General features: G+C 47.9%; 1 protein-coding gene across 1 annotated transcript in view; it reads right to left on the bottom strand.

Annotated features, from left to right (window-relative positions):
* The window catches only part of zgc:174164 (uncharacterized protein LOC570656 homolog), a 70,378-nt gene extending 46,662 nt beyond the window's left edge, over positions 1-23,716 (bottom strand). The window contains exons 1-5 of the mRNA XM_038773193.1: positions 23,565-23,716; positions 21,601-21,692; positions 17,682-17,758; positions 10,469-10,547; positions 4,543-4,619 (exon numbers count right to left, since the gene is read on the bottom strand). Coding sequence (XP_038629121.1) covers positions 4,543-4,619; positions 10,469-10,547; positions 17,682-17,758; positions 21,601-21,692; positions 23,565-23,625 — 386 coding nt within the window. The 5' untranslated portion in view covers positions 23,626-23,716. The remainder of the gene's footprint in view (positions 1-4,542; positions 4,620-10,468; positions 10,548-17,681; positions 17,759-21,600; positions 21,693-23,564) is intronic.
* Between the last annotated feature and the right edge of the window lie 2,869 nt (positions 23,717-26,585).

Genomic DNA, 26,585 nt, shown 5'->3' with positions numbered 1-26,585 from the left:
AACTCAAGTCCCCTGGAGGTCAGCAAGGTGACGCCATTGTAACGATTATTACTTATGTTTTACTTTCAATCAAATTCCTGACCAAGCTGTATTCATGTTATCTTGATCCTATAATGTATAAGAATCGCCTTCTTTTCTGTACTATCGCAGACTTGGGATGGACTCCGCAGTTTGTAATTGACTGCCTTCCGACTTTCCAAGTTTCTGCCATTTTCTGCTAGCAGTTCTAATTAGTGAATAAAGTTCAGTTTTGCTTATCTAATGAATGCTGTTTGAATTTTTCTATCACAGTCAAGACGCGGGGGAAATATAAAATACAACAACTGCGCATGTGCACATTAGTGCCAGCGCCACTGCGCATGTCCTCGTTGGCGGCAGCGCAACTGTGCATGCGCGGATCCTGCTCCAGCGCCATGCTGGCCCCCTGTAGGGGCCAGAATTAGACCTGGGAGCGGCCCGTTCACACCATCATAAAACGTGACGGCGTTTACGATGGCGTGGACGCTCTGCCGGAGGATTGGAGAATCCTGCTCTTTATATCCTGAAATTGTGAGTAAGAGATATGCATGCAATGTAAGCCTGATATAAATTTGACGCTGTCCTCTGACCCTGCAAACTGCAGCACGGGGGGGGGGGGGGGGGGGGGGGGGGCACTGGCAGGATGATGGCAGCCCACAGATTTTTCTGACCAGTATCTCCTTGAAAAATTCCATCAGTTTGTAATTTGAATCCATGCCTCGACTGAATTAAAAAATCTATTTGTGTATACATTTTGTAATACATGAAAAATCTGAGCCTTGTAATCCAATCACATGTACCAATAAATGGACACCTAAGCTCCCAATGGGGCAAGCAACAAGTGTCTATGGGTCCTGAGCTGGAAGTATGCCAACCACTGTGATAAATTGGGTTATGCCGATTTTCTTCTGGAAAACTAGATCAAAGCACAAATAAAAATGTGCAGGTCATTGTGTCCATTTCCTGTTCCTATCCACAATACTTTACTTCCTGTCTGCGTGGGTCTCACCCCACAACCCAAAAAGATGTGCAGGGTCGGTGAATTGGCCACGATAAATTGTCCTTAATTGGAAGAAAAGAATCGGATACTCTAAATTTATTTTTAAAAATGTTACTTCCTGTTGTCATGTTTTCTTCATTAAGGTTTTTCATTAAAATTCTTCTCCTCACATATACAATTGGAACTGTCTATTTAAGTTTGTTATACTGAAATCAAACCCACTCCCCAAGAAGAAGTCCATGCCAGCACCCTCTAATCAACCTGCATTTATCCATGTGACTATTCATTTCGTTCAAAGTGAAGTTTCTCGAAGTGTCTCCACCTCCAAAGTTAACCTGACTGTTCTAACTCTTGAGATTAGCACATAAAATAGCATTTACTTAAGAATTCCTGGCTAAATTATGGGTCAAACTGGCTCAGTTCGTAATATTCCCATCTCTGGAAAAGAAGGTTGTGAGTTTGAGCCTCACACCAGGACTTGAGTACATAGCCTATGCTGACAGTCCAGGGTAGTGCTGAGGAAATGCTAGATTGTTAGAAGGACCATTCCATGGATTATGCCTTAAACTGAGTTGCGGGTATTCAACTAGTGTTAAGATACCACAGCACTATTTGAGGAAGAATATCATTTTTTTGATATTTCCTTTGAGAAAGAGGTGGTGACTTGTCACCTTAAACTGCTGCAGTATATTTCTGTAGGTACACTCACAGTGCTGTTAGGAGGGAGTTCTAACATTTTGACCCAGTGACAGTGAATGAACGGCAATATATTTCCAAACCAGGATGGTGTGTCACTTGGAGGTGAACTTGCAGGTGACGGTTTTCCCATGTATTTGCTGCTCTTGTCCTTCTAGATCAGTGTTTTTCAAACCTTTTTTCCTGGGACCCACTTTTGCCAACCAGCCGACCTTCGGGACCCACGCCGGCTGACCTTGTGCCATAACTCTCTCTCTCACACACACCCAGACACACAACCTGTGTAGTAACTCTCTCTTAGACACCTATTCCATCTATTCCACTGCCCCTCTTGTGTTGGAACTAGTGCATGAATTCCATACAATGACCAGATCTCAATCTTTGTCTGCAAATCAGCTCAGTGCAGACTACGAAAATAAATGACAAAAGGATTTCATTTATCATTGCAAGTGGATAGAAATAAATATATCTCAATTTCTTCAGACTCTAAGCTGATTTTCATCAATTTTTTGTACATTTTGGTTTTGGAGATGGTGTGAGTGAGATAAGTTTTATAATCTGGAGAGATGTGCAAGTACACAAGGGAAGGGATTATATCAACTGTTCCGGGATACACTGGTCACCAGCAGACTCATTGGCAACGAGGTCTCACCGGTAACCGGCAAGACCATCCCAAAATGACACAAAACCCAGTGGCATTTACACAATCAACATTTGGTTCCACAAATATCTCCAGAGTATAGAGTTAGCTGGAGCTTTGAGGGATCAGATTCAAGCATCCTTTTTCCAGAACAGAGTCTGGCTTGATTCTGCATCTAAACGGATCACATTAACTGTGTCCTGTTTGCTCATGCGATGCTGCTGACTCCAGAATTTGCTGACTGTAATATTCCAACTCCACCTCCTGCTTGTGACTTTAACCTCTCATCGCTATTGGGAATTGGGCTGTTCCCCTGTGACCGACATTCATCTGCGTGATCTTCTGGGGCATCATAGAAACTTTCTTCACCATCATCTGTTGTAGAGTCTGGGCCATGCTCTTCAGTTGTGCTACACTCAACGTGTGTTACCTCCGGCATAAAATGACAGATAGGTTTAGTCCTTTCAATAGCACTTACTTGAGCTTTTGCTTTTTCAAGAGTCCCATTGGCTAACTCTACCTGATGCTGCAGCACTTTGTCAGGTGTCTGACATTGACAATATGCTGCACAGCCTGGAGGCCCATCTGTCCCCTGCTTTAGTGATGCCAGCAAACTGTCCTGCTCTGGTACATGCTGAATTGAGCCTCCATCATGAGCTATCTTCTAAATTCAGCATGTGAAAGAATAGTAATTGCTTCACGGCATGAAGGTTTGTTAGTGCATCTCTGCTCAGGAACAGGAGAGTGATGAGACTGAAGACCTGGCTTGAACAGTGTGGCTCAGGCCATTTTAATAAATATGCAGGTAGCGGAAATTGGGCGCTTCTCCCAGGATTAGATCGGGATCACTGCGGGTACGCTGCGATCAATCGCTCAGCAACCCTCCCGACTCCTGTCCGCGACCCACCCGCGAGGCGCGACCCACACTTTGAAAAACTCTGTTCTAGATGGTAGAGATCACAGGCTGGGTAGGTGCTGTTGGAGGAGTCTTTGTGAGTTGCTGCAGTGCATCTTCTAGATGGTGCACACTGCAGCCACTGTGCATTGATAATGGAGGGAGTGAATGTTGAATGGATGGCCAATCAATTGGGTTGCTCTATCCTGGATGGTATTGTGCTTCTTGAGTGTTTTTGGATTTCATCCATGCAAGTGGAGAGTATTTCATCACACTCCTGATTTGTGTTTTGTTGATGGTGGACAGGATTTAGGGAATCAGGAGGTGAGTTACGCACCACATAATTCCCAGTCTCTGCCCTGTTTTTGTAACCACAGTATTTATATATCTGGTCCACTTCAGTTTCTGGTCAATGGTAACCCCCAGGATGTTGATATTGGGGGGTCCAGTGAAGGTAATGCCATTGCATGTCATGAGAAGATGGTTGGATTCGCTCTTGTTGGAGATTGCACTTGTTGTGTGAGAATGTTACTTGCCACTTATCAACCCAAGCCTGAATGCTGTCCAGGTCTTGCTGTATCTGAGGAGTCGTGAATGGTGTTGAACATTGTGCAACATTCACAAACATCTCCACTTGACGTTATGATGGAGGGAAGGTCAGTGTTAAAGCAGCTGAAGATGGTTCAGCCTGGGACATTACACTGAGGAACTCCTGCAGTGATGTCCCGGAACTGAGATGATTGACCTCCAACAACTGCACCCATCTCTCTTTGTGCTTGATACGTCCCCAACCACTGGGGAGATTTCCTCCTGATTCCCTTTGACTTAAGTTTTACTAGGGCTCCTCGATGCCACACTCAGTTAAATGCTGCCTTGATGCCAAGGACAGTCATTCTCACTGCACCTCTGGAGTTCAGCTCTTTAGTCCATGTTTGGAACAAGGCTGGAGTTGAGTGGCCTTAATGGAACCTGAACTGAGTAGATTACTGTTGAGTAACTGCTAATTGATTGCACTGTCAATGACACTTTCCATCACTGCTGATGATCGAGAATTGGCAATGGGTTGGTAATTTGCTGAATTGGATTTGCCCTGCCTTTTGTGGACAGGACATACCTGGACATATCAAGTTCTAAGATACATGATAAGGTGCATTGCATTTCTTTCTAAATGGCTTAATGGAAAAGTATAATTCATAAGATTTAAATCAATAATTTCAGTGAGATTTTTGTCTCAGTTTAGGGATATATGAAATCACGTTTAGTTGTAAAACAAAAGTGTTTATAATAGAATACCTGATACCTGAGCAAGTGCTCAGGAAAACTTTGGAATGGAGCACACCTTCCACAATCCCATGGTAGTAACAGTGGATCTGAAATGAATGATTCATTGTAAATATCCATTATTGAGTTATGCAATATAAGTGTGTGTAACATGATTGCTATGGTGTTAGCATTTTGAATAGTCTTTGGTTTTAATGAACAGCTGTCTGGTGTAGTGAAAATTGCAATGATTTTTCCACCACCTCCCTCCATTTTCCTCCCCCTCCCTCCATTTTCTTCCCCATGGCCCAATTTACAAACCCTCCCCCATTTTCCTCTCCTCCCCCACTTTCCGCCCCCATTGCCCCACTTTCCCCCTCCCCATCTTCCTCCCCCATTTTCCTTCCTCTACTACCCCCTTCCCTTTTCCACCTCCTCCTCAATTTCCTCCCCCTTCACACACCCATTTTCCTCGTCCTGCCCATTTTCCCTCTCCAACCCTACTCCCTTACCCCCTTTCCTTACCCCTATTTTCATCTCATGCTTTTCTTCCCCCCCCCCCCCCCCCCCCCCCCCCTCCCCACACCCCCCCCCCCCCCCCCCCCCCCCCCCCCCCCCCCCCCCCCCACACACACACACTCCCCACCCCATTTTCCTCCTCCCTGTTGGGATACAGGCCCATGGTTGTAATCACTCTCCACTCCCCAGCTCAACTGACTATTCTTCATGGATGATCTAAGAATATGAGTATTTCCTGGCTGTTTAACTACAAGCACACTACAGCGGGTTATTCCATGTCAAAAAGGATACCTAACAAATATTTTTCTGTAAACGTCACTGTATGGTATCATATACTCTAGCTGATTTTCTCTTGATTAACGCATGGTCTCATTAAGTATATGAAGTCAACTAACTCCACACAGACCAGTATTTAAACCTGGCATCTCTTTGATATTCAATTCTGCTTTGGTTAGCAGGCTCATGCTGAAGAGGGCTGGTCAAATTCATTACATTTAGAACCCACATTCTGATGAAGGAATACACCCGAAATGTTCGAGTCTCTGTTCTCTCCACAAATGTTGATTGACCTAGAGTCATCGAGAGTCATAGAGACATACAGTGCAGAAAAGGCCTTTCAGCCCATCTGCATCAACAAAAACTACCCTTAATCATGTGCTAATCTGATTTACCAGCACTTGTCCCACAACCTTGGTGTTTCAAGTGCTTATCCAAGTGTTTTTTTAAGATTCTCACCACCCTCTATGTGAATTTTCTTTCTCTCAAATCCCCTCAGAATCTCCTTCCCCTTAACCATGCCCCCTTGTGATTGATCTCTCAACCGATGGGAACAGTTGCTTCCTGTTTACCCTGTCCATATACCCCATAATTTCATACACATCAATCATATCCCCCCCCCCCCCCCCCCCCAAGACGTCTCTGCTCCAAAGAAAACAATTTAAGCCTATCTAGTCTCTCCTTATAGAACATAGAACAGTACAGCACAGAACAGGCCCTTCGGCCCTCGATGTTGTGCCGAGCCATGATCACCCTACTCAAAGCTCAAAGCTACTTATAGCTCAGGTGCTCCTTCCCAGACAACATCTTGGTGTATCTCCCTCCAGTACCCCCTCCAGTGCAACCACCTCCTCCTTGTAGAGAGGTGACCAGAACTGCACACAGTACTCCAGCTGTGGCCTAACCAACATTCTGTACAGCTCCAACATAACTTCCTTGCTCTTGTATTCTATGCCAGGGCTGATGAAGGCTAGTACCCTATTCACTTGCTCTGCCACCTGCAGGGTATGTGAACAAGTACCCCAAGATCCATCTGTTCCTCTGGCTTCCTAGTATCCTGCCATTCATTACATACTCCCTTGTCCTGCTTCTTCTTCCAAAGAGCACCACCTCGTGCTTATCAGGGTTAAATATCTGCCACTGCTCTGCTCATCTGACCAACTCATCCATTTCTTTCTGTAGCCTGCGGCTCTCTTTTTCACCAGTAACCACCCTACCAATCTTGATGTTATATGCAAACTTACTGCCATTCACTCCATGATCTCATCTATATTATTTATATATATAAAACAAACAATAAGGGAGGAACCCAGCACTGACCCCTGTGGTACACCCATTTGATACTGGCCTCCAGTTACTCAAGCAGCCTTCTACCACCACCCTTTGTGTCTACTAAGCCAGTTTCGGTCCATCTCAATAAGTTTCCTTGAATTCCACATGCTTCAACCTTCTCAATCAGTCTCCCATGTGCAACTTTGTCAAATGCTTTAAGGACCTGCTGAATGTAACCAGTGTTTCAGATTTTCAACCGTTGAAGTTTCTTATGTTTTGTTTTCAGAGAAACCCCTGCCAATCAGTTTTATTCTACGCAGCCACTAGCAAGAAAATCAACAATTTGAAAAATGCCAAACTTTGAATTTGGTCGTCAAAAATACAAACTTTCTGAAAGACTGCATATGTTCAATGAACATAATGGCCGGGATTCTCCCCTATCCGGTGGGGTGCGGGGTCCCGGCATGTCGGAGTGGCGTGAACCACTCTGGCGTCGGGCCACCCCAAAGGTGCGGGCCACCCCAAAGGTGCCAAGCCCTCACATTGAGGGGCTAGGCCCATGCCGGAGTGGTTCCCACTCTGCCAGCTGGCATGAACGGCCTTTGGCGCCACGCCAGCCGGGGCCGAAAGGACTTCGCCGGCCGGCGTAAGTCTGCGCATGCACCGGAGCGTCAGCGGCTGCTGACATCATACCGGCACATGCGCAGGGGAGGGGTCCATGACGGAGGCAGAAGAAAAAGGGTGCCCCCGCAGCACAGGCCCACCCGCCGATCGGTGGGCCCCGATCGCGGGCCAGGCCACCGTGGAGGCACCCCCGGGGTCAGATCGCCCCGCGCCCCCCCCAGGACCCCGGAGCCCGCCCACGCCGCCAATATCGCCGGTAAGAGAGGTGGTTTAAACCACGCCGGCGGGAGAGGCCTGTCAGTGGCGGGACTTCGGCCCATCGCGGGCTGGAGAATCGCCGCGAGGGGCCCACCGACCGGCGTGGCGCAATTCCCACCCCCGCCGAATCTCGGGGGGCGGAGAATTCAGGACATGGAGGGGGCGGGATTGACGCCGGCCTCGGGCGATTGAATCCCGCCCAATGAATTTATTTGTCATACAGGGCTTATGTTCTGCTCTTGCTCGTGGCCAGTTAGGAGGTGGGAAGGGCACACATTAGGAATTGTGGAATATTGGAACCCTGCCACCTGGCACCTCCCAGCTCCAACAGAATTAAGTTCTGGATGGGCTGGTCCTTGCTCAGCCTTCCCATACAATAGCCTATTGAGACCCTTAAGTGACTAATTAACGACCCCATAAGGGCCTCATCCCAACACCGCTGATATTAACAGAACTGCTGGCAGGTATGTCACCATGTAGCGTGCATGGAGACTTGAACCATGTGGCAAGCTTGTCACCTCCTGGAGCAGGGTTGGGTTCCCTCGATCAAAGGTATTCAGTGTCTGATTGAGCGACTGGACATCAGGAAGTGGAGGGGGGGTGTGGCGGGGTAGTGGTGGTGGTGGGTGGCGGGGGCTGACAGCAACATAGCAAAATTTGAGGATGATACATACTAAAATAGGTGGGAAAGCAGGCAGTGAAGAGGAGATACAGGGCGCGATTCTCCGCTGCCCACGACGGGTCGGAGAATAGCGGGAAGGCCTTCCCGACATTTTTCCCGACCACCCGCTATTCTCCCCCCCCCCCACCCCCCCCATGGCCGCCCCACGACATGAATCGCTGCTCACCGTTTTTTACGGCGAACAGCGATTCTCCCCTGGCCGATGGGCCGAGTTCCCAGGCCTTTACGGCCGTTTTCACGAACGCAAACACACCTGCTCTCACCGTTCGTGAAAACGGCCGCAAAGTGCCGTTCCGGACAACCATGGCACCGATTGGCACGGCCGTGCCAAGGGTGGCATGGGCCTGCGATCAGTGGGCACCGATCGCGGGCAGCGGGCCCGATACCCGCGCACTCTTTGTTCCTCCGCTGCCCCGCAGGATCAGTCCGTGGGGCGGCTGAGGGGCATGACGGACCGCGCATGCACGGGTTTGACGCATATGCGTGATGACGTCATCCGCGTATGCGTGGGTTGGAGCCGTCCAATCCGCGCATGCGCGGCTGACGTCATCGTGCGCGTCAGCCGCCGTGACCCTTGGCGCGCGGGCTTAGGGACCGTCGCTAAGCCCGCGATGCCGTGCTTCGCGGGGCCGTGCTGAGGGGGGGGGGGAGAATCGGGTCCCGGGAGGGGGCGTGGAGGCTGCCGTGAAACACAGCCAGTTTCACGGCAGCCTTTACGACTCTCCGCATTTGCGGAGAATCGCGCCCACAGATTTTACAGATGGATGTAGATTGGGTCAAATTTTACAGAGGAGTTTAATGTGGATAAGTGAGAGTTTATCCATTTTGACCGAAAAAATAGGCAGGCAAATTATTATCTAAATGGAAAACAAATTCAAAATGCGTCTGGGCAGAGGGATCTGTGTGTCGTTATTCATGAATCACAGAAAGTCTGTATGCAGGTACAAAATGTAATAAGAAATGCAAATGGAATGTCAACATTTACCGGACAGCACAGTAGTTAGTACTGTTGCTTCATAGCGCCAGGGTCCCAGGTTCGATTCCCGGCTTGGGTCACTATTAGTGAGGAGTCTGCACATTCTCCCCATGTCTGCTTGTGTTTCCTCTGGGTGCTCCGGTTTTCTCCCACAAGTCCTGAAAGACGTGCTGTTAGGTAATTTAGACATTCTGAATTCTCCCTCTGTGTACCTGAACAGGCACCGGAATGTGGCGACTAGGGGCTTTTCACAGTAACTTCATTGCAGTGTTAATGTAAACCTACTTGTGGTAATAAAGATTATTATTATTATTACTGCAAAAGGGACTGAAATATAAAAGTAGAGAAGTGTTGGTGAGACCACATCTGGAGTGTTGTGTCCTGTTTTGGTCTCCTTATTTGATGAAGGATGTGGTGGCATTGGAGGAAGTTCACCAGATTGATTCTGAGGATGAAAGGTTGATGTATGAGGAGAGATTAAACAGTTCAGACTTGTACTCGTTGGAGTTTGGAAGGATGAGCGGGGATTTGATCAGGGTATATAAAATACTAAAATGATAAAGTAAATGTGGACCAAATGTTCCCCCTCGTGGGGCAAGCTAGACCAAGAGGTCACAGATACAGGTTGAGATGAAGAGGCACTACTTCTCGCAGAGGGTGGTGAATTTGAGGTACTTGGAGGAATTCATATCATTAAATGGTTTCAAGAGGGAGATAGATATATTTCTTGTTAAAAAAACAGGTTGAAGGGATATGGGGAACAGCTGGGGAGGTGACTTTGAGACCAGGAAGAGATCAGCCATGATCTGATTGAATGACGGAGCAGCCTCAAAGGGCTGAATTGCCTACTTCCGCTCCTAATTCCTATTTTCCAATTTAACCCTTGGCAACCCCCTGCCCCTGCTTCTGACCCCCTTGCGCACCTCTCCCCACAACCTATCAAACAACCCTGCCCAACATTACTTACCGTGATCCTGCGACCCTGCAATCCTGGAACAGCAGCACAGTCTACCAAGTGGGCAAAAGAACTGATGGCTCCTGATTGGCTGACAGCTCTCAGTAGGCGAGACCTCCACCTTGGGGTCTTGATTCCATGGGAAGGCCTGTCATAGGCCTCAACACTGCCTGATTGGCTTGGTTCATTGGGCCATCACAAAAAGAGGCAGCACGGCCTCTTGCTGGCTCTCCAGCCAGCAGACGAGACCCCCCAACAGCTCAACAAAATTCTGCCCATAGTCTGCCAACACGTGTATGAATAAATATATGTACATGACTCTGGGGGCTACAATAGGCCTCAAAATGTCCTTCCTACTGAGAATAGGGCGGTAAATGCCAAGTTGCAGTCTGCTTACCCGAATCTTGGGTTTGGATGCCTTCATTTTGCCTTCTTTGTCAAATGCATACTGGACAAAATCTTTAGCAAGTAGCTTCCTGTAAAATAAAACTTTATTACTGTAGTACTAAGTGATATTACCTTAGTACCCATAATAACGTACTGTGTAAATGGTGTGCCGAGAAGGGAAACACTTCTATTCAGTAGTACCATTGTGTTACAAGGGCGTCCCAATACAGTTATGGTTGCGTTACGTACAGTAAGGTTGAATAATCAATGATGAGGTTAAATAACCACAAATAAAATACAAAATACTTGAAAATCTGAAAAAAAGCAGAAGCATAAAGCATGCTAAAAATCAGTCAGCGGTTGGTGGGGGAGGGGCACATTGCGGTGGGATTTTACCTGCTACAGTGAATTAAGAGGCTATCTAATTAAGGATGGTGGCCCGCCTGGGCCCGCTGCTGGCCCAATCAGAGGACTGACAGCTGAACCGCCTTGGAAGTGCCTCTGATAGAGATGGCCTAACCTCTGCTGAGGCTTTTGGGAGAAGAAGAGGGTTTCTCCGTGCTGAGGCACCCTCAAAGGAAGGTAAGAATATTTTTAATGTACCAGAGTCAGACAGATGGGCCCGGCAATCAGAGAAGTAAACTTTCCAGTGTTGGCACAGAACTGTGTAGATGGCCATTGTTAGCACGGGGCCCATTTGTGGGTCATATTTAGTAAGGACACAGGGAGTCCGCACAGAGTAAAATAAGAACACAGTTTTATTTACACAAACGATAGAAACACCACGGTTCTGGGTTCCTGCTTGGTTATCCTTATATATACGGGGTAATTGAGATACCCCATCCCTAGTGGAGGAGCTCATACTCCGCAAGGAGCATAGGGAAGACAAGCATTCCCCCGTAGGTCCATGTGGGATATTACATTCTCCCCATCAAAGTCCGAAGACCCACTTGATCAACGGTGAGACAGTGAAGGAGGAGCAGGTGGTGGACATCAGAGTCTCTTAAGCTCCAGTAGGTCCTCATGGAGCCGATGCGGCAGATGAGTGGGCGTGTACCGTGCCGGTGAACACCGTCTGCGGCAGGAACGATGTGGCAGACGATCTTCAGAAGGCGGCTGATCTACGGAGTCGGCTTCCGAGACCTCTGAGGTCGGCGTCTCCATCTCGGCATGTCAGCATGGAGAGATACTGGAAGCGTCACAGCAGGCTGGTTCGGCAATGGAGTTGGAGAATTCGGAACAGGCTTCTTTCGAGGCACTTCAGGAGGGAGCAACCTCCATGGGCGAATGTGATCTAGATACCGTTTCATTAGTTGCCCCCGGACCTGAACTTGGTAAGAGACTGTTCCTGTTTGACAGACAACAATCCCAGAGAGCCAGCAAGCACCTTCCTTGAAGTTACGAATAAACACCATGACGCCAGGTGCAAAGTTGGATTGGATTGGATTTGATTTATTGTCACGTGTACCGAGGTACAGTGAAAAGTATTGTTCTGCATACAGTCCAGACATGAAACAACATAGGACATACGATAAATACACAATGTAAATACATAGACACAGACATCAGGTGAAGCATACGGAGTGTAGTACTACAAAGCAGGGAAGAAGATGGGTAGAGAGATCAGTTCAGTCCATAAGAGGATCATTCAGGAGTCTGGTAACAGCAGGGAAGATGTGTTGAAGAGGTCGACGTCAAACTGGTCAACGGCTTGCAAATCTTGATTATGACACACCTTCGTGCCAATGTCCGGTCGAATCAAACTGAGTCATGTACTAAGTTTGCAGCCAAGCTGCATCTCAGCTCAACCTCTGCCTCTACTGTGTCATCCAAATGCAAGGCCCGGCCCCAGGGCTGACGCCTTCCTTGACTGGAGCGCCTGGAGTGCTGATCTTCCTGCTGCCTGTGGGTACGGCTAGACCGGCATGCACATGTTGCACATGGGCCGGAATAACCTTCAGCCGCGTCCGGGGATGTTGCATATCTCGGCAGCCGGCTCTTCACCCAGAGGTCCGAGTCGCAGCAGCGTTTGGTTTGGTCTGGGATACCACGTGAGGAATGGTGCCCAAAACGTTCATCTTCATCCCTTGTATCTCTTAGATTCCGCATCCGCACTTTCTTGGGATAGGGAGACCTGCAGCAGCTGCTGAAATGTTCACCCAAAAGTGTTTTCTGAGTTTCAATGTTACCGATACCACAGACAAAGCGAGCGAGGAACTTATTGGACAAAGCAGTTCCATACTCACAAAACACGGCTATCTTTCGTGGCTGAGACATAAACTTGGTGATGGACTCACCGGTAGATCTCGCCGCCATATTAAACCAATATTTAAACGATTAACAACGGGGTTGGGTTAAAGTGTTGCGCCATAATAATAACCTTTTTATTGTCACAAGTAGGCTTACATTAACACTGCAATAAAGTGACTGTGAAAAGCCCCTAGTCGCCACATTCCGGTGCCTGTTCGGGTACACTGAGGGAGAATTCAGAATTCTCAGCTGGTACAGGAATTGAAGTGTCACAAGCCATTTGAACTTTGGCATATCCGGCGTCACCGGGTATCTGAGACTCCGGATCACTTCCAATGAACGCGGTCCACAGGCTGTCAACAGTATGATTGTCCAGCATTCATTCTTTCTCATATTGTTGGTCCAGAATTCCTTCAGCGTATGATTCCAGTCTTCAAAACTGTCGCCAAATGCATCTAACCACCCAGAGACATAGCAAATCAAAGAAATCCAAACCAAGATTCAGAAAATTGGAGCGGTGGCTTATCTGAGCAAGCCACAGTGTCGACAGCAAACCAAATGCCATCATCATCACCAGTTTAATAAGAACACAGGCAGGCAGTCCACAACGAGTAAAACAAGAAAACAAATTTATGTACACAAATTGTATGTACGCTATCCAGTGGACCCCGACTGGGTTCCTGCTTGGTTGGTGCCTTATTGGCTGACCTTAGGGGAAATTGAGATACCCCACCCCTAGCATGGGAGCCCGTAATCAGCACAGAGCACAGGGAAGACAAGCATTCCCACCCCGCAGTTCCCATGCGGGATATTACACCATGGAGCAGCCATAAAAACACCCTTTCTGGGAACCCGATGGAAAGTCAATTCAATATAGCTGGCAGAGTCCCCACATAATGGCAGTCCATCTTATTGCCAGCAAAGTGCTAGCAGGGGTGGAAAGTGGCCATTAATCAACCACAATGGAAATAATGGCCTGTCTTTCTCTGGTCGGTGAGCAACCTGCTTTTGATTAAATGCCATGGCTGTGGGAAGACACCGGGCTGCCCTTTTGCTGCCTTTGTGATACCATTTTACTAGCCCTTCTCCCTCAGCCCATCTCCAGGGGTCTGCTAAAACTCTGACCCTTCTCTCTAGGCCTCATTAATAGCCTCAGAAACGTAGGGAAAGAGAATGTAGAATAGTCGAGTCCTTAAAACCATACTGTGTGACACAGGGCTAGAATGATCACGTGCCTCTTAGACTTTAAAAACACAGAAGCACATTCTTTCTGTTACATTCTTCAGTGTTTCAATCGGGTGGAGATGACAAATTGTCCTCAGGGCACAAACAAAGTTATATTAAGGGAAGATGTTGCACAATACTTCACTCTGTCCTACAGTGCTAATGGTTTTGACTTTTAGAAATATACTGAGGTATATGAAATTACAGTCAGCCCAAGATTTTGTATGTTAAATGGACAGAAAGCTTGGGGTTGCTTGTCCAAAACCCTGTCAGCAAGAAAAGCACCACTATGTGCTTATATTTATATATTTAATGACAGCTAACTTTATCTCACTCCAGTGAATCAACTGAACAGTGATGACAGTATTTATGCTATGCTGAATGTCTAAGCAATGAGAAAGCAAATACTGAATATAACACCAATGTTTGTGTTATCACAATTTCCTGCCCTCCTCTTCTGATGGCACACATTGACGGTGCTTTTTTAAACTGCAAAGGCACTTATTAATTCTAGTCCTGCTGCACGAAATGCAGTACCAAAGCATCTACTACTCCATGTCTCCTTGCTCTATCTTGCTGTAATGAAGGTGGGGGACGCTTTGACCCCTCAGCTAGGGGAAACAATTTTTCCTGTCTACCTATCTAGGTCCCTCATTTACACCTCAATTATGTCCAGGGCCGGCTCAAGGTACCGGCAACTCGGGCAGTCGCCCGGGGCGCCATGTGCTAGGGGCGCCGCGTAAAAGTCTCGGGTCCCGCGCATGCGCAGTTGGGCAGGTGCCAACCAGCGCATGCGCGGTGGCCGCCCTCCCTCAGGCCGCCCCGCACAAACATGGCGGATGGCTCCAGGCTCGCCGGTGGTCACTCCGCCCCCCCCCCTCGGGCTCACTCCGCCCCCCCCCCCTCGGGCTCACTCCGACCCCCCCCTCGGGCCCCCTCCTCCGCCCCCCCCCGGCCCCCCCGGCCCCCCCCCCAGGCCCCGCCCCCCACCCCCACCAGGCCCCCCCAGGCCCCGCCCCCACCCCCGACAGGCCCGCCCCAGGCCCCGCCCCCTACCCCCGCCAGGCCCCCCCACCCCCCCCAAGGGCGCCGAAGTTCAGCTTACCCGGGGACCCAGCAACCCTAGGGCCGGCGCTGATTATGTCACCTATTAGCCCCCTCTGTCTGAGGAAAACAACGCTATCTATCTAATCTTTCCTCATAGCTGCAATTTTCAAGCCCTGGCAACATTCCTGTAAATCTCCTCTGCACTGTCTCCAGGACAATTATGTTTTTCCTGTAATTTGGTGACAAGAGCTGTAGACAAATTTCCAGCTGTGGCCTAAACAGTGTTTTATACTGTTCCAGCATTACATGCCTACTGTTGTCCTCAATACCTCGCCCAATAAAGGAAAGCATTCCATTTGCTTTCTTGACTACCTTGTCTAGCTGTCCTGCCACTTTCAAGGACATGCCTCCAAAGTCTCTCACTTCCTCAACCCCTCTCAATATATTCCTATTTATTGAGTATTCCCTTGCTTTGTTTGCCCTCCCCAAATGCATTACCTCACAATTTCCTGGATTGATTTCCACCTGCCACTTCTGTGCCCACTGAACTAAACCATTGATATAATTCTGGAGTCAACAGCTGACCTCTTCACTATCAACTACCCAGCCAAATTTTGTGTCATCTTCAACTGTCACAATCATGCCCCTCACATTTAAGTCTGAATCATTAATATATACAACAAACTGCAAGGACCACAAGACTAAGCGGTGTGAAATATCACTGGAAACCAATTTTCCATTCACAAAAACACCCATTGACCCATGACCCTTTGTTTCCTATCATTGAGCCTATTTTTGGATCCAACCTGCCACCTTCCCCTGTATCCCATTAGATCTCACTTTTCTGACCAGTCTGACATATGGGACTTTGTCAAAGCCTTAAGACATGATCTTCCCCCAACAAAACCACGCTGACTATCCCTGATCAATCCGTGCCTTTCTAAACGACAATTCATCCTGTCTTTCAGAATTGTTTCCAATAATTTGCCCACCACCAAAATCAGACTGACCGGCCTATAATTTTCTGGCCTATCCCTCTCACACTTTTTAAATAACGCTATAACATATCCTCTGGAATTCACCTGTATCTAGTGAGGTTTGGGAACTGATTCTCAGAGCAACCACTATTTCATCCCTGGCTTCCTTAAAGAGCCTGCGATACAATCCATCTGGCCCTGGTTTTTCTATCCACCTTCAAGGATACCAGTCTCTCCAGTACTGCCTCACCCACTATGCTTATTGTATCTGCCTTCTCACTTGCCAGCACTTGTCCATCATCTGCAATGCTCAAGTCAGGAGTGTGTTGGAATACTCTCCACTTACTTGAAAGAGTTCAGTTCCAACAACACTCAAAAACTTGACACCACCCAAGGTAAGGCAGCCTGCTTGATTGACAGCTCATCCACCAAGATACACTGCAGCAACTTACCAAGGCTCACTTTCCCATTCTGTAATCTCTAAAACCCAGAAGGGAGCAGATGCATGAGAACATCTGGAATTTTGTCCTTCATTGCTAGAGGGATGGAGTTTAAGACTAGGGAGGTTATGTTGCAATTGTATAAGGTGTTAGTGCGGCCACACCTGGAGTATTGTGTTCAGTTTTGGTCTCCTTACTTGAGAAAGGACGTACTGGCGCTGGAGGGTGTGCAGAGGAGATTCACTAGGTTAATCCCAGAGCTGAAGGGGTTGGATTATGAGGAGAGGTTGAGTAGACTGGGACTGTACTCGTTGGAATTTAGAAGGATGAGGGGGGATCTTATAGAAACATTTAAAATTATGAAGGGAATAGATAGGATATATGCGGGCAGGTTGTTTCCACTGGCGGGTGACAGCAGAACTAGGGGGCATAGCCTCAAAATAAGGGGAAGTAGATTTAGAACTGAGTTTAGGAGGAACTTCTTCACCCAAAGGGTTGTGAATCTATGGAATTCCTTGCCCAGTGAAGCAGTTGAGGCTCCTTCATTACATGTTTTTAAGGTAAAGATAGATAGTTTTTTGAAGAATAAAGGGATTAAGGGTTATGGTGTTCGGGCCGGAAAGTGGAGCTGAGTCCACAAAAGATCAGCCATGATCTCATTGAATGGCGGAGCAGGCTCGAGGGGCCAGATGGCCTACTCCTGCTCCTAGTTCTTATGTTCTTATGTTCTTATCATCACCTGCATGTTCCCCTTCAAGTCACACACCATCTTGACTTGGAACTATATCATCGCTCCTTCACTGGCGCCAGATCAAAATCTTGGAACTTCCCTCCTAACTGCACTGTGGTGTACCTACACCACATGGATTGCAGCAGTTCAAGAAAGCAGCTCATCACCACATTCTCAAAGGCAATTGGAGTTGGGCAACAAATGCTGACCTAGTCGATGATGCCCACAATGTTAGCACTGTTGCTTCATAGCACCAGGGTCCCAGGTTTGATTCCCACTTGGATCACTGTCTGTGCAGAGTCTGCATGTTTTCCACATGTCTGTGTGGTCTTCCTCCGGGTGCTCCGGTTTCCTCCCACAAGTCCCGAAAGATGCGCTTGTTAGGTGAATTGGACATTCTGAATTCTCCTTCCGTATCCCTGAACAGGTGCTGGAGTATGGCGAATAGGGGATTTTCACAGTAACTTCATTGCAGTATTAATGTAAGCCTACTTGTGACAATAATAAATATTATTATTATTAACCCGTGAAAGAATTTTTAAAAACAATACTTACTTGTTCCTTTCCAGTTTTAGCAGATACACTTCACCTTCCAAACCAAGTAAATAAGACATTTGATCCACCCATCCTCCCTGCAGAAATAAGAACAAAGCTAAATTTCAGTTTTAAAAGAGGTTACAATAGACCGATTCTGTGTTGTCTAATTTGTTAGCTCCATATTATCTAACCAGAAAGACTTGGACTTTTAACATGGAAATACCATAACCAGGATCTTGCCGGTACTGGGTAAGTCTTGACATCGGGAATATATGCAAGTTCAAGATCATGCAAGAATGTATTCGGAGCCCTCCCCATACAGCTTGCTAGCATTTTATCCCATATCTGCCTCCAAGCTTGCCATCTGAGGGTTGGTAATATCTTGCTCAACAAGCCTGAAGACACATTGCATAGAACAGCAAAGCTCCGTGGAAAGTTCAGAGAGGTGATCAAAGGCATGTTCTAAAAGATTGATTGTAAGTATGTGTTTAATGGCAAAGAGAACATGGGGGAAATGCTTAGGGAAGGAGCTCCAGAAAGTAGGCTTGAAATAACAACGGCCCAATAGTGAAGCAGATGGGGGAGGGGGGCAAGTTAGGGGCTGGTTTAGCACAGTGGGCTAAATAGCTGGCTTGCAATGCAGAATAATGCCAGCAGCGCGGGTTCAATTCCCCTACCGGCCTCCCTGAACAGGTGTCGGAATGTGGCGACTAGGGGCTTTTTACAGTAACTTCATTGAAGCCCACTTGTGACAATAAGTGTTTATTATTATTATTATTATTATGTGTACCCAAGGACATATGAGGCTGGAGGAAGCAGCAGAAACAATGTGGGTAAAAGGATGTGAAGGGATTCATAGATGAGGACAATTTGATTCATTGGGATATTGGGTACTAAGTAGGTCAATGAGGACAGGTGTGATGGAAGAATGGGACTTGCTGTGAAATAGGATAGAGTTGGGAGAGATTAGCTAAATTAGCTTATGGAAAGTGGTGGATGTCCAATAAATTGGACATTGAAAAAAAATCAAACTTGCAGTGGAGAAAGCATTGATAAGGGTCTCAATGTGTGAAGGAAGGGCAGAGGTAGGGAATGTTGAAAAGACGGAGGTAAATGCTTTTGGTGATATGTAAAATATGGCCATTAAAATCGACTCTAGAATGAACAGGGAACAATCCAATTGAGGAGCTGGAAATGAGGTGGGCTACAAAATAGGGTTATTGGCTAGGGCTGAACATGGTTGCCAAGGTCTTTCAGATGTTGAATTGGAAAAAATTATAGCTCAATAAGATCTAATATCAGTGAAATGTTCTATTCATATTAGGTCTTTTTCACACTTGTTTCTCTAGATTTTCTGGTCTCTGTAGAGAACCATAGAATCCCTGCAGTGCAGAACGAGGTCATTTGGCGCATCAAGTCTGTACCGACCCTCTGAAAGAGCACCCCACAGAGGCCCACTCCCCCGCCCTATCCCCATAACCCCACCTAACGTTTTGGACACCAAGGGAAATTTAGCATGGCCGATCCACCTAACCTGCACATCTTTAGACTGGGAGGAAACCGGAGCATCCGGAGGAAACCCACGTAGGCAGGGGAAGAACCTGCAAACTCCACACAGTCACCCAAGGCCAGAATTGGACCCGCGTCCCTGGTTCAGTGGGGCAGCAGTGCTAACCACTGTGCCACCGTGCTGCACTTCATGAGTTCCAATTTCCCAGGCATTTAAGAGTATCTGCTGTAGCTTTAATATCTAGACAGACTTTCAGCAACATTCACAGATAGAAATACACATACCATTCCAATTTTTCAGCAAGCAAATTATCCTGCACCTCTATCGGTTCTCTCACCCATTTCTGAGGGGCATCGTGTCAGGCTTAATTTTAGCTTTAAAATCATGGGTTAATTTATTTTAATAAAAGATCAGTCTGTACTTATTGAGATACTGGATGGGATGGAAAATGATAAAAAGCTGTTGTAAAAGCTGCCTGCACTTAAAAGTGGATGTCACCAAAACTGGAGAGCAGGGAAGTGAAATTGTGCAGGTACTAGCCATAATCTTCCAATCCTCCTTCGTTAACATTGGGGCTAGTAAAATGGAGAATTGCAAATTTTACACCCTTATTCAAAAAGGACGTGAGGATAAACCAAGCACGGTCGCACAAGTGGATAGCACAGTGGCTTCACAACGCCAGGGTCCCAGGTTCGATTCCCCGCTGGGTCACTATCTGTGCGGAGTCTGCACGTTCTCCCCGTGTCTGCGTGGGTTTCCTCCGAGTGCTCCGGTTTCCTCCCACAGTCCAAAGACGTGCAGGTTAGGTGGATTGGCCATGATAAATTGCCCTTAGTGACCAAAAAAGGTTAGGAGGGGTTATTGGGTTACGGGGATAGGGTGGAAGTGAGTGCTTAAGTGGGTCGGTGCAGACTCGATGGGCTGAATGGCCTCCTTCTGCACTGTATATTCTATGCAGTAGGACAGTCAGTTTAACCTCAGGGAAAACTTTTATAAATGATAGTCTGAGACAAATGTCTGAGACCCCCAGCAGGGTCGGAGAATCGCCTGGGGCCGCCGAAAATCCCGCCCCCGCCGTGGCAGAGATTCTCCGCCACCTGGGAAGTGGCGGTGGCGGGAATCTCGCCACTCCGATCGGCGAGGCCCCTGCGGTGATTCTCCGGCCCAGATGGGCCGAAGATCCGCCGCTGGGAGGCCTCTCCCGCCGCTGAGGTTTGAACCACCTCTGTAACGGCGGGATCAGCGGCGCAAGCGGGCCCCGGGGTCCTGGGGGGGCGGGGGGCGATCGGACCCCGGGGGGTGCCCCCACGGTGGCCAAGCCCGCGATCGGGGCCCCCCGCTCAGACTCCGGGCCAGTGCCCTGGTTGCACTCTTTCTCCTTCCGTGGCCGCCACGGCCTCCGCCATGGCGGAAGCAGAAGAGAAACCCACATCGCGCATGCGCCAACCGGCGAAAGCCTTTCGGCCAGCCCCGCTGCCGGGGGCGTCGGTTTTTTGCGCCAGTCTTCTGGTGCCAACCGCTCCGGCACGGGACTGGCCCCCAAAGGTGGTGAGAATTCCCCACTTTTGGGGAGGCCCGACCCCTGAGTGGTTGGCGCCACTCCCCTACGCCGGGACCCTCCATCACGCCGGGTAGGGGAGAATCCAGCCCCCTGTGGCTGACCCTCTGAGGCCCTCGGGGGAACAGGGTATCCCGTCTGGTCTTGACTGCGTCCAACAATCTGGCCAGAACCCCCGAATTGAGGGGCTGGACTCTTCAATGACATGGCTGTGAGCTGTGTGGGGTTTTCTCTGCAGGATCCGTTTAAGTGCTGCTCCCCCTTATTGGCGAGGAGCTAGCGGGCGCGGTCCCGGCAAATCAGCTGGTGGTATCATCATTTGCGGCCTGAAACCCATGGGGCCTTGTTAAGTGGACCAATTAATGTTTGATACCTGTGTTGGCCTCACCAGTTTGAGCGTTGAGAACCTCGTGGCAGTTCCCACTTGTTACCACAAGAAACCTTTCATTAAATCGTGCCCAATATTTCAAGCCATATGTCTAAAAATCTAAGAAGGTTCCACGGAAGAGTCATATGGACTTGAAACATTAACTCTGTTTCTCTCTCCACAGATGCTGCCTGATGTGATGAGTTTATCCAGTGTTTTATGTTTTTATTCAAGCTCTACTGCATACAATAGACCAATGTTGCATCCTATACATTATTATATATTCTTATAACTTTATGAAATCAATAAAGTCAGTAATTAAGAAAAATCTCCACTTTGAAAATGAAATACAACAGTTGATGATATTCCTTGCCATTGCCGTAATTCTTTTCACATTTTATTGTATCACATATATTTATTGATATAGAATAATGACAATGAGGAATTTATATGTATTACACATTTGAATAACATCTTACAGGTTATTCAACATTTCAAGTACCTGGCCAACATGTCGTTTCTGACGTTCCCCTACAAGTTTAGGAATAGTGATTTCATAGGCAGAAAGCCGAGACGTCTGGTTGGAAGATGCATCTAATTAAATAAAACAGAACGAAAATCAATTTTGATTCATGAATTCAGCAACTATCAAACTGCAGTCACTGTCCTGTTCAAATGTCTTTACGCCCATCTCTGGTTAATAAGTTCCAAGTGTAGCACGGTGACGCACTGGTTAGCACTGCTGCCTCACAACACCGAGGACCCGGGTTCGATCCCAGCCTCGGGTCACCGTCCATGTGGAGTCTGCACATTCTCCCCATGTCTGTGTGGGTCCCACCCCCATAACCCAAAGATGTGCATACAGCTAGATTGACCATGCTAAATTGCCCCTTAATTGGGAAAAAAACAATTGGTTACTCTCAATGTTTTATTAAAAAATAAATTCCATAAATGTTCCCGTGTTTTGAAAGGTAACTTTATAATCAACACAACGTAGTTACATAATTTTAGTGTATATACCCCACTCTAGCCCAAGTGCTGTGCTAACATCGCCGAGGGAATTCACATTTTACCGGTTTATCAATGCTGGGCTGGATTCTCTGTTTTGGAGACTAAGTGGTCCCACCAGCAGGGAATTGCTATTGGTTTCTGCTGGCACAAAGAGCAGTGCCCAGGTGCAATTCCCTCTCCTTTACCATGCTAATTTATGCAAGGAGAAGAGCTCTCCTGATTCCATTGGATAGTGAGATAGTTCCTCCATAGGGGCCATCCATATCACACAGGCAAAAAAGATGCATCTATCTTTTATCAGCTGTAAGCTTTAGGAATCCACTTGCTGAACTGTACCGCCATTTTGAGCGGTCTGCCCAATACCAATGTCAGGAGAGGGGCTCCTCTCCTCCACCACCACAGGAATAATGGGTCACACCCCCCACCATATACCCCCAGCACGCATGCATGAGGGTGACCAGACTGCTCCACCCAGCCCCAGTATCAGAACCCCTATCAGCCCCCTACACTTGAAAAGTACATACGACAGCTTGGGCCATCTTGAAGCTATGAAAGCATTGTATAAATGCAAGTGCTCATAAAAGCTGTCATTTTGCCCAGCATGATTTCCAATGCTAGATCCAAGCTGACAAAGAACAGGCATGAGACCTGATCTCAGACTAGATCCTACGCATCGATCTTCACCAAAAGATCCTGAAAAGCATAATATTCAGAGGAAGTGGTGTGGACGGGAAAATACAGTGCAGAGGTAGAACTGGGTGTCAGAGTTCATGTGGACTCCAACATTAAAACAATGGAACTCAAAAGGTTGGTTTAAGTGTGGTAAGGAGCAACATTTTAAGATTGCGGCAACAGGGACCCATTTACACCAATGTCTTTGATTTGAACTCAAATGAAAACTGGCCAAATTTGCAAATAACATCAATTGAAGGAAGAGGAACTTAAAGAGGCAGCAAAGGAATGAATCAGGAAAATTGTAATAAGGGGAACGGTGGCAGATAAAATGTAATAATGATTTGTGAAGTATTGTATGAAATGAAAATCGCTTATTGTCACAAGTAGGCTTCAAATGAAGTTACAGTGAAAAGCCCCTAGTTGCCACATTCCGGCGCCTGTTCGGGGAGGCTGGTACAGGAATTGAACCATACTGCTGGCCTGCCTTGGTCTGCTTTCCAAGCCAGCGATTTAGCCCTGTGCTAAACCAGCCCCTGGTATACTCTGAAAGGAATGGATTAAATGCATACTCCATGAATGCTGCTGAAATAGCTCTGGTGAAATTGAAGGGCATTTAGAAATATTAAAGAACTTAGGGCTTAGCGGGACCACTAGTGTATCGTAACTCAAGGAGCTGCTCAAGAGGAAGTAACAAGAGAACAACAGGAACTAAATGAAATTAATAGAATACGGTTGTAATTTGTACTTGTACTTGTAATTATAAAAGGAACATAAATTTACCTGCCCCACTGTGGGTGTAGAATCCCAGGACAATGAGGAAAAGCTCCACAGACAGCAACATTGGACTTGTTGGAGAGGCACTGAGTACTCACTGTCCAAACGTGTCCACTGTGGACGCGATTCTTTACCTCCACCATTCACAGATGCTAAGCTTTCACTGGCCTGCCTTAATTTACATTCCAAAGAGGTGAATATCCAAACAGACCTGAAAGACTTGTTTTGATCAGTGACGCCAGTCTTTGTACTATACCCACAAGGCTGCGCCAGATCCAGTTTAGCAAGTGGATTCTTAAAGCTTACAGCTGATAAAAGATGGAATGCATCTTTTTTGCCTGTGTGCTATGGATGCCCCCTATGGAGGAACTAGCTCACTGAATAAGGTCAATGAAGAAATAGAAGGATTTCCCTGCTAAAAGCAAACAGACTTCACCAGAAATAAAAATAGAAGCTATTGGGGAAAACTCAGCTGATCTGGCAGCTTCTGTGGAGATTGAGTTGAAGTTTGAAATCCAATGACTTCATCGGAAATAAAAATAGAAAGTGCTGGAGAAACTCTGCAGCCCTGGCTGATCTGTGGGGACAATTAGCTTTTGGAGTCCACATGACCCTTCGACAGAACTGATTTCTTTGGAACTGAAGAGAGGTATTTTGCTTCCAAGTTCCATCCCCCTATCACCTTCACCTGGTCCAACTCCAACACTTCCCTTCCTTTCTTGATTTTTCTATTACAATTTCTGGGGATAGACTATCCACTAGTATCCATTACAAATCCACTGACTCCCACAGCTATCTTTTTTTTGTTTTTTTGTTTTTTTTTTCTTTTTATAAATTTAGATTACCCAATTATTTTTTCCAATTAAGGGGCAATTTAGCGTGGCCAATCCACCTACTCTGCACATTTTTGGGTTGTGGGGGCGAAACCCACGCAGACACGGGGAGAATGTGCAAACTCCACACAGACAGTGACCCAGAGCTGGGATCGAACCTGGGACCTCAACGCCGTGAGGCGGTTGTGCTAACCACTAGGCCACCGTGCTGCCCTCCCACAGCTATCTTGACTGTCGCTCTTCACACCCCACATCCTGTAAGAACTCCATCGCATTCTCCTAGTTCCTTCGCCTTCAACTGTTCTGATGATGCCACTTTCCACTGTCCTGCCAACATGGCATCATTCTTCCTCAATGACGATTTCCCACCCTTTGATGGGCGACAGAGCTCTCAACTGTGTCCGACCCATTTCCTACACATCTGTTCCCACCCCTTCCCGTCCCTCCCAGAACCGGGATAGCCTCCGCATTCAAAGAATCACCCTCCGCCAGTTCCGCCAACTCCAGCACAATGACACCATCAAAACAAACCTTCCCCTCATTCCCTCTCACCAGCCAAGGGACAAAACACTCTTTTCAAGTGAGGCAGCGCTTCACATGCCCCTCATTCAACCTGGTCTATTGCATTTGCTGTTCCCAATGCGGTCTACTCTACAGCGCCGGCCCTAGGGTTGCTGGCGCCCCGGGCAAGCTGAACCTCGGCGCCCTTCGGGGGGGGCGGGGCAGGGCCGGGGGGGCGGGCCCGAGGCAGGGGGGGGCGGGCCTGAGGCAGGGGGGGGGGCGGGGTGGGGGGCGGGGGGGGGGGGCAAGGCGGGGGGGGGGGCGGACGGAGGGCGGCCACCGCGCATGCGCTGGTTGGCACCGGCCCAACTGCGCATGCGCGGGACCCGAGTCTCTGGCGCCCCCTAGCACATCGCGCCCCGGGTGACTGCCCGAGTTGCCGGTGCCTCGGGCCGGCCCTGCTACTCTATATTGGCGAGACTAAACACAGACTGGGTGACCGTTTTGCAGAACACCCTCAGTCCATAAGCAAGCAGGACCCAGACCTTCCTGTCCTTGCCATTTCAATTCACCGTCCTACTCATGTCCACATGTCTGTCCTTGGCCTGCTGCAATGTTCCAGTGAACATAGAACATAGAACAGTACAGCACAGAACAGGCCCTTCGGCCCTCGATGTTGTGCCGAGCAATGATCACCCTACTTAACCCACGTAACCCGTATACCCGTAACCTAACAACCCCCTCATTGGGGGGCAGCAGGGTAGCATGGTGGTTAGCATAAATGCTTCACAGCTCCAGGGTCCCAGGTTCGATTCCCGGCTGGGTCACTGTCTGTGTGGAGTCTGCACGTCCTCCCCCTGTGTGCGTGGGTTTCCTCCGGGTGCTCCGGTTTCCTCCCACAGTCCAAAGATGTGCGGGTTAGGTGGATTGGCCATGCTAAATTGCCCGTAGTGTCCTAATAAAAAAAGTAAGGTTAAGGGGGGGTTGTTGGGTTACGGGTATAGGGTGGATACGTGGGTTTGAGTAGGGTGATCATGGCTCGGCACAACATTGAGGGCCGAAGGGCCTGTTCTGTGCTGTACTGTTCTATGTTCTATGTTCTAACCTTACACTACGGGCAATTTAGCATTGATGCTAACCACCATGCTACCGTGAGGCTCAGTGAAAAATGAAGGAACAATACCTCATCCACTGATCAGGCACGCTGTAGCCTTCCGGACTTAACATTGAGTTCAACAACTTCAGACTGTGAACTCTCTCCTCCACCTTCACCCCATTTTTATTTCTATCAATTAATTTTTGTTTCTTCCATCGATCCACTTTTCCCTCACAATTTCCCCCCTCCCCCCACCACACCTGGGCTATCTGTTCCCTGTTCCCAGTTGCCCTTTGACACACTGCACACTTTGTTCTGCCATTAACACATTCTAATCTCACTATGTGCTACTATCAGCACATTCCCTTTTTCTTTCTGTCCACAGCATCTTTGTCATTCTCCACCTATCGCTGACCCGCTATCCAGCCCCACTGCTCCACGTCCATCCCTCAACAGTATAAATCTGACCCTATTTCCATGTTCTCTCCAGCTTTGATAAAGAGCCATCCAGACTCGAAACGTTAGCTCCCTTCTCTCTCCACAGATCCCGTCAGACCTGCTGAGATGGTCCAGTATTTTCTGCTTTTGTTTCAGATT

Source organism: Scyliorhinus canicula, chromosome 16 (genome assembly GCF_902713615.1).
Source record: "Scyliorhinus canicula chromosome 16, sScyCan1.1, whole genome shotgun sequence".
In the NCBI taxonomy this organism is placed as follows: Eukaryota; Metazoa; Chordata; class Chondrichthyes; order Carcharhiniformes; family Scyliorhinidae; genus Scyliorhinus; species Scyliorhinus canicula.
The sequence above is the reverse complement of the archived record's forward strand: the minus strand, read 5'-3'. Positions and strand labels throughout refer to the sequence as shown.